An 8,524-nucleotide genomic window follows, 5' to 3' on the forward strand; every position below is an offset into this window, starting at 1 on the left:
AGTCCAAGGTCAAGATGCCTGATAAGCTGGATATGAAATGATATCAAAAAGTAATTCTGCCTTCAGGAGTATTTATGATGAAAAATATGTAAGGAAACAATTGTCCTTCCTCTATAGAATGATTTGTCTATGAACTTACTTTGAATGAACCGCATGACTGAAGCAGCATGCAAGTGCAGCCACAAATACTTGAAGAAATGGTGAATTAGAGCTCTTGATTCAGCGTTTGATAGAGAATTCTGACATACTCTGCTTTGGTTCTTCAGTTAGAAGGGCTTCTATTGCCCTGCGGGGCAGGGGGAGGACAGGCAATAAATACTTTAATTGGTGTGTTTGAAGCTAACTTCAAAATGATGTTGGGGTTAGTGACCTTTGTTATTAACTCTGTCTTTTAGGAAAGGACACTCAGCATCATAATTCCCACGGTGATACGTTTCAGATGAACGGCATTCAGATGGAAGAAGTGAGCAAATTGAAAGAGGAGCTGGAAGAATGGAAAAACAAGCATGACCTGCTGCAAGGGCAGTTAAGGGAAAAGGATTCTGTGACTGAAAAACTGGTAAGCGCTAACTGTCTCAGCAGAACTTGAGGCGGCTTCCAGTTCCTGTTTTCAAATGGAATTTGCCTTAAGCTGTCTAAGTCCTCATTAAGACGGCAGTCAAGCCACGGTAACTGATTGCATGCTGATAATAGAAAATATGGTGGGAGATGGCTTGAGCAGAGACTTCTCTGCTTCACGCTGTTCCCAAGAGCAATTTGGGCGGCTGACCGGTTCTACTGTAGAATCGGTGGTTTTTACCATGTTTTGGGTCGGCACATGCTTCTTTGATTTTGTGCATGTCTTCTGCATTTGAACTGGTGAAAGATGCTGTTGCGTCTACCTTAGCGGAGCCCATCCAGCTGCTCTTGTGTAACTAGAGAGCTTGACAACGTCCATTTCTTAGCCTGCTTGCCCCTTCTCTGCTGGGAACTTTGATCGTGCAAGCACACAGTTTTGCTTTGTGTTCTGACACCATGACTATATTTAGCCTGTCTACTTCTATGGCTGATCTCCCTCTTGCTATTACAGAAGTCTTCACAGTTGGAAATGGGAACAACAGAGCAGTCTTCACAGACCAGCAAATCTGGTGGCTTGGAGCACAATAATGAACTACAGAAGGTGAACTGGTGGCCTTTCGGCAAAGCTGCAGTGCAGAGTGTTAGCTTGGGATGGGAAGGGAGCTGTGCCAAAGTTTAGGGAGGAGCATCGATTCCTGAGCATGTTGATGCTTTTAATGGTGTCCCTTTATGTGATGATGGTGCTTATCTTGGAGCATCGAGATTATGCATCCAAAAAGGAATCGGTTGTTTTTGCTAAGCAGGTTTGAGCCAGGAGAATACACTTGAACTGACTCTTCAGACTTGCAAAGTCTATCTGTTTATCCATTACAAAACATGTTTTTAAATGTTGATGTCAAAGCTTCCGGGTATTAGACGTACAGCATAGAGTAAGTGTACGAATATCTGCAGATTCAATAGTTTAAGGCAGCTGTTGCTCCAAAAATACCTAGCAGAGTTTCTCTGATTAGGGAAGTACTGGTGCCTGGATTGATAAGTCATAATGGGTTTCTGCACCAAGAATGGCAATGCGTAGAGGGTGATAATGAGAGTGCCAGTGGTGTGGAACACCTTTATAAACACGACTGAGGGCTCGGACGGGTGCCCTGGTAGGGCGTTCCCCAGAAAAGTTTGTAAGAGCAGGGTGGAAAATGGTGCGCATTGCTGACCAGTTTTGTCTTCTGGGGAAACGGTTGGTGTGCTCTCATTGAGAGAGATGCAGCTTTCCTCTCATGTATGCTAGTATGAAGCAGTTAGTCTGGTAGCATTTAACTTAAGAAAAACTTAATGTGCATAACTACAGTGCTTTATCAAATTAACTTAGAAGTATGTTTTGTCTTTGTTTCCCAAAGGAATTAGAAATGCTCAGGAGCCAGATACAACTACAGTCTGCAGAAATCTCGAAGCTTCAGATTGAGAATCAAAAGCTACAAGTCATGGTACCAGTGAAAAAGTTCCTTATTTTCTCTTTGGGGACTAAATCTTGAAAACTTTGCTTTCCTACTTACGCTGTCTGGAGCTACTGTCCTAAACTAAGCTTGTTCTAAGAATACACATCAGCAAGTGATTCCAACAGTGTTTTAAATCAAGTAATGTGTTCCCTAGACAAATCTTTCATGAAGAAAGAGGGGACTTGCAGTCAAGTTAGTGCTCCTCAAGGCCACTGGTCCTTGGTATTTTTAAACAAAGGAATAGCAACTGTTCAGTGTGCTTAAGCTTATATCCTAATCCAAGGAAATAGTCTCTTGTGAGACACAAGTGCACAGTATCATATACATCAGAGGGATGGTTATTCTTACAAACAGTTGAGGATACTAATTTGAAAGCTGACATACAGTTGAAAGGCAAATGGTACGTGCATCTGTCTGTGCAGACCTCCAAATGCTTCAGAGCTTTTTTTAGCTGGGTATTGAAAAGATGAGCCAATAAAGCCTTATAGAATAGCTACATAAATGCGATGGTGTCCTCAAAACTAGCTAATGGCATTAGAAAGTGCATGTGGAGCTAGGGGACTTAAACAACGAGTTGGATGAAAACGTTACAGACATTTCCACAGCAGAGCGAACGGATCGAGCTGCAGGAGCACGGGCCGCAGGAACAGCTGAAACAAAGGCAATATGTGATGTTGGGTGCTCAGGCAGAAGGAGGTGGCTCCTGTGTGCCCTGCCTGACAGCTCTGGGTAAACAGAGTAGCTGGTCTGTCGTAGCTGCACTTGCTTAAACTCTTGCTTCTGGCTGGTGTGTTCCGACTTGTGCACCAAATGCTAATTTCGATATTGCAAGAAAGAGGGCTTACGTGCCCTCAATATCAAGTGTATAACTTAATGTACAGAGGGGAAGGCTTTTGAGACTTCACTGTCAAAAGTCTCAGCTGCTCTCATACAAGGTGCCATTGCGCATGTGTTGGCCATGCGTGCTTATGAGGCAGAGGCGCAGTCGAATGCTCCTTGCTGCTGACAGTGGTCAGACCGCCTCCTTGCCATCCTACAGACTGCCTACCTTTCCTAGAGCTTTTGCTGGAGAAGCAATTATCTTGAATTCACGCCATGTTGCAGTTTTAGCTGAAAGGCAGCTGCCGCATTTCGGCAATAGTAACTTTGGGTAGGGCTGGCTGAGACTAAATTATTGCTTTTTTTAGTAGTCACATACAAAGATTGGGATGTTTAGCCTAATTAAAATTAAAATTAAAAAAATAAAAAATCTTTGGCACTTAAGAAGTATCTGAGCAAAGGCAAGTGGCCTGTAACAGACAGGGTCTGTCTAGAAAAAAACCAGAACAGTCTCTTTAGGGTGCAACTTCTGTGAAGCCCAGGTGTGTTTCCTGATGCCTTGCAGCGCAGCATGTATTTAACTACCACACCGTGGCTATGCTGTAAGAAGAAAATACGCTTTTAAAGTTTACAACTGACTGTATAACGTCTGAGCTTGCTGTCTTTGTACATGAGGCGTTCAGTGCTCTGATACTGAATTTCTTGTCCACAGAATACAAGTGCGGATCCTGTGTTAGGAGACAGCGGTGCAACAGCAGCAAACAACGCTGAATTGGAGAGACGACTTGAGCAAGAAATAAAAGAATTGAAGGTTGGTAGTGGGTGAACACCAAACCAAGTCGCTTAATACTCGGCCTTCAGTTAGGAGGACTTCTGCAATAGGAAAGGCTTTGGGTGGAAGCAGTTGGTTTCCTCAGCATCTTAAGTGTTTCGGACTACGCAGGGGAAGCTGGATGCGTCTCCTCCTTCATTTTTCACTTGGGAAATTCAGGCCTTGTTTGCCTTGGAAGAGTTGGTAAGGGCAGTCTGGGAAAGAGCTTGACTCTGACATGTACAGTCTAGCTTGGCTGGGAGGAAGGCAGCCACTGTGAAGACTTCTACCTACCTTACTCGTGGTTGGTAATAAGGGGAGTCTGGGTAAGGAAGTGTGTGGGAGCAAGGCCACAGGGCACTTGGTGGTGTTGGAGCTGTTACAGGTTGTGTATGGAATGTGTTTGTGGAAAACAAGGCTTCAGCTGTTCTTGTGCTTATGGTGTAACTCAGTGTGGGATTTTTCCTGTTGCCAGAGTGAAATCAAAGCCCTTTCCGAGGAAAAAGAATCTCTAAAACAGCAGCTGGATTCATCCAGTAGTACGGTTGCTATCTTGCAAGATGAGAAAAGTAAACTTCAGCAAGAAGTTGCAGAATCCAAGAAAGAACAGGACGATCTTCTGGTGCTTTTGGCTGACCAGGATCAGAAGCTATCTGCACTGAAGATCAAATTGAAAGACCTTGGTGTACCGGTAAGCAAAACAAGGGATCGAGTGAGTTTTCAGGTCTGAGGGAGGTCTGAGCAGTCTGGGTATGGCCATACTTGATCCAATAAGTCTGGTGAGGCATCTTGCTATAAATAGAGGGCTGTTCAATCTACCAGAGTTGCTTTCTGAACTTACATTGGCAGTCACCAATAAAAGATTACAGCTGCCTCTTGAAAGAAGTGTTCAGCTTAGGGATGCTGAGAGGTACCTGCCAAACTCCTGTGAGGAAAACTACTTGTCATGTATGCGTCTGGAAGGATACCTGACCACGTGCCTGGCCTTGCTGCCAGCTAGAAAGCAGATGATGGCCGTGTTAGAAACCTAAGGGATCGTTCCACAGGTAACACAAGTGATGACTAGAAAGCTTTAGTCCGCTGCTTAAGCAGCGCTGCAAACTGTCAGGGCAGTTTCGGGGAGCCTCGTCTTCTGGGCAAGTTTTCTTTTCAAGAATCGTTGTGCCTGGCAGCTGGATGTGTGACTGTAAGGCGGACATAACTAGCTGCTGTGCTGCAGTTATTGCGGCTGAGCACCAGGCTAGTGCCTGGTTTCCTACCGGGAGACAACCAATCTGTCGTTTATGCAGTCCTTCCTAAAGGAAGGATTACATTTTGGTGGTTAACAGTCATCTGGTTTAGCTTCAGCTGCAGGAATGGGGTTTTAAAGAGTCTGTGGTGGGCGGGGGCGGGATTTGTATTGAAAAGTATTTGTAGCAAGTGTAGATCTTCCAAGTGAAGCCAAGGAGTCTTTGAGTCTGTTGACTTTTACGTGACTTAAATAGAGAGAAAGTGCCCTAGAGGACACTAGCAGCTTCACTTGTGGCATTGCCAAGCACTGGACAGACACGTTCTCCTCCTCAGCCTACTTGGTGAAGAAAGTGGGTTTTAGTTCACGCAACGGGATGGGAAACCGAAGCGCATTTGAAGTTGCGTACTCAGATGTCCAGGGCAGAACTGATGGTGCTGAATGCAGGCGGCTGTTCCCAGCAGTCAGCCATCCTTAGCAGAGAAGTTAAAAACTGTGTGCTGTTTGTTACAAGATGACAGTTGCCTTTATGAAGCGCTAATTGATACAGCGTGATAATTTTAGGTTAGCTTTAGGCTTACGTTCACTCCCTCAGCGTTTGTCTTGCCTTCAGAAGGTCAGATCAGAGTAAGAGATGTTACTGCTCACAACACTCCTGTCTTAATTTCAGGTTGAAGATGAAGATGACATTGAATCTGGAGATCAAGGGGATGAAGATGAGGATGGGGATGAAGAGGAGCAAGACTAGAATGCTTTTGTGTGTTACCATGCAAACTAGATCGCATTGTTACTGGGAAAACAATCTATTATTGGTATACAAAGCAAAACATCGGCTTATGAGAAGCAGACGGGAAAATGGCAACCATGGGACTAGTTATAAGTTACTGAAGTGTTTGGAAACCCTTCATACTAGGTAAAGCAAACAAAAATCACTGTTTAAGTTCTACATGAGTATCCCAAATTGTACTTGTTTAGAAGTTGCTTTAGACACTGTTTAAAGCATGGGGATGACAATGTTGCTGCCTCGGTTCATTGTCATTGACAGAAGTTCTGTGCGTTTGTCTACAGTTTTAACCTTCTGGAACTCTTAACATAATTAAATACGGAAGTATTTGGTTTAACATCTGTCAAATGCAATCATTGCCCCTGCCTTCAGCATGGAGCTTCAGCGTAAGTCGTGGCTTCCTTAAAAGAGCAGTGGCGAGGTGGAAGGGTTGGGGTGGCTGCGGCGTGCAGTGGCCGCTATGCCGGCCTCGCGCGCTGGTTCTCTAGGTGCGAACGGACCTGCACAGCGTCGAGTGCCTTGACACCTGATACGGCTGCATTCGGAACCCCCCGGGGGAACCGCAACGCTATGCTAAGAACGTGGAAGGGGTTTCACCGAAACCTGCACAGGAAAGGTAGCGTTTTTAAGAAGAATCTCTGTGGAAAAACAAAGACCAATACACTCTTTATAAAGTTGTAATGTGCTACCGAGTCAGCATAAAAAAAAAGTAAAAATCTTGTTGACTACTTGAGTAAGGAAATGATAACTACTATGATTTATATAACTTATTGGCTCTTGACGAGTGAATAAAAGATAAAATTTTAAAAGAAAAAACGGAATACAGTAAATGCATCAATTTCATTTTTTGGTAATAAAGATAGGTATGTCCACTCAGTACTCATTCATTTATTTCTCTTGTCCTGTTTTAATAAAATACGTTTAAATGCACATGTAAAATTGTCTAAAACCAGTCTAGGGTGGCAGATGAAAGCAGTAATATACCATGTATTGAGGCTCTCGTCACATCAGTAGATGGGGATGCTGGTTCAGTTTTTTCATTTTTTAACAACACAGACTGCAGTAGCTGCTTAACTTCCTTAGGGCTTTTTTTAAAAATAAAATCAGTCCTTAATCAAAGGATAATTTGAGGAAGACCAGGCAAGAAAGACTTTTTCAAAGTCACCTCATCCACTTAGGGTGCATTTACCATGAAACTGTTGGAAGGAGTAGTGGAAATAAGCTCCACTCGTGCACTCCATCCTTGGGCGGATTGTTTAGGGAGCGGGAGGAAAAAAGAGCAAGGACGGGAAGCAGTGCTAGAACAGGAGCAGCAGTCCTGTGTGGCTGGGGGGGCTTACTTCCACACCACAAGGCCTCGTTCTCATCTTCAGTGCGACTTGCTTTCTGCTGAACATCGCACAGCAACAAGGAGCTGTAAGCAAGGTATCCATCTTCTTCTTCAATGCAAAATGCAAGAGTGAGGGCAGAAGCGTGCAGGCCCCAGAAAGCTCCTCTCGAGGGCTTTGCCGTGTTCACTTACGCAGAAAGAATTGCAGAGAGATTTGTTGATGAGTCCTTTGATTCTGAGGCAGTACTTTTTTTTTTTTTTTTTTTTTATTTAAAGGCAGGAGACGCACAAACTACCCCAGGTAAAAAAAGCCAGTGCGGAAGGCCTGCAGTGCTCTTGCTGCACATATGCAGTGATGGGAACAAGTTCTAAAAGAACCAACAGCTTTGCTGCTTGGAAACCCTCATCACAAACACACTGAATGAATTCAGCTCAGTGCGGTGACTTGGGTCTCTCTTCCCACTATGACTATACTCTCTTCTTTCTTGGCACGAAACAGAAGAAGGACGGTACCGTGTGGCTACTGTTTAAGTGGAAGGGGGTACAATAGCGCCATTGACAGCTAACACGTCTTGATTTTTTTTTTTTTTTTGTCAAAAAAGCGAAGGGTATTTGCTTTGCCAAGGGTAGTCTGGAACTCTTCTATCAAACGGGCTTGAGTGATATACGGCCTTTAAAGTTAGCAGGGGCAATAATAATAAAAAGTAGTGGCACTTAATGCCCAAGCTTTCTGTGTGGAGACTTAGTACAAAGTAGGTGAAATTGTATGCTATCATCCTTACTCAAGAACACTGCAGTTACAAGATAGGCTTATTACAAATAGCTGAAGAATTGAAATACCCAGCTCCCACTGTGTGCATGGATAAAAATCAATATATTTAAATCTGAACTTTATGGTATGGCTTTTATATAATGATCTAGATCTGTAACTAGGGCTGCAATTGGGCTTGCTAGGCAAGTAACTGTAGCCATGTGCAATTATGAATGGCACTTTAATAGAAGAGTGGAAAGGAAGGGTATCCTCGCTTTTTAAGGAGTTCACATTTGCACTGAGTGGTTCAGTCACCAGTTTTCTTACCTGAAGCAATGGGAGCTCCTTCCTGCATGTCTTGGGAAGTCAGTTTTAAAAATGCCTTTTTATTATGAACCCTGGTAGATGTGACAGCTTCAGTACCCAGGTGTCCTGTGAGTGTTGGCATTGACGTTTGCTGCTGTCAGTGGTACCGCCCCCAGGGAGCTGGTGGCAGTTTGTCCTACCCTACTTAGACAAGACGGACCTACTTATTTGTATCTGCTAGAACCTCTTTCCTCATCACTCTCAGTTCTCCTGTGAAGTGGTGCTTTTATTTGGAAGTGTTGGATCCTTCAGCAGGAGCGAAGGTGGCAAGGGAGTGGTGTCAGAAAGCCTCGTGGCTTTGTCACGTACGGAGAGCCCGGAAAGCCGATGTGGCCTGTAGAGCTGGACCAGCAGGGAAGTCTGCTCTTCCCTCCCCATGTCCCGCTA

General features: G+C 44.2%; 1 protein-coding gene across 3 annotated transcripts in view; it reads left to right on the forward strand.

Annotated features, from left to right (window-relative positions):
* USO1 (USO1 vesicle transport factor) overlaps positions 1-6,566 on the forward strand; it is a 36,064-nt gene extending 29,498 nt beyond the window's left edge. For all 3 annotated transcript variants that reach the window (XM_082316054.1, XM_082316056.1, XM_082316055.1), the window contains 6 exons: positions 396-559; positions 1,070-1,159; positions 1,950-2,036; positions 3,580-3,678; positions 4,154-4,369; positions 5,577-6,566. In XM_082316054.1, the coding sequence (XP_082172180.1) occupies positions 396-559; positions 1,070-1,159; positions 1,950-2,036; positions 3,580-3,678; positions 4,154-4,369; positions 5,577-5,654 (734 nt within the window). In that variant the 3' untranslated portion in view covers positions 5,655-6,566. The remainder of the gene's footprint in view (positions 1-395; positions 560-1,069; positions 1,160-1,949; positions 2,037-3,579; positions 3,679-4,153; positions 4,370-5,576) is intronic.
* Positions 6,567-8,524: the final 1,958 nt, after the last annotated feature.

The sequence above is a fragment of the Platalea leucorodia genome (genome assembly GCF_965183815.1).
Source record: "Platalea leucorodia genome assembly, chromosome: 6".
In the NCBI taxonomy this organism is placed as follows: domain Eukaryota; kingdom Metazoa; phylum Chordata; class Aves; order Pelecaniformes; family Threskiornithidae; genus Platalea; species Platalea leucorodia.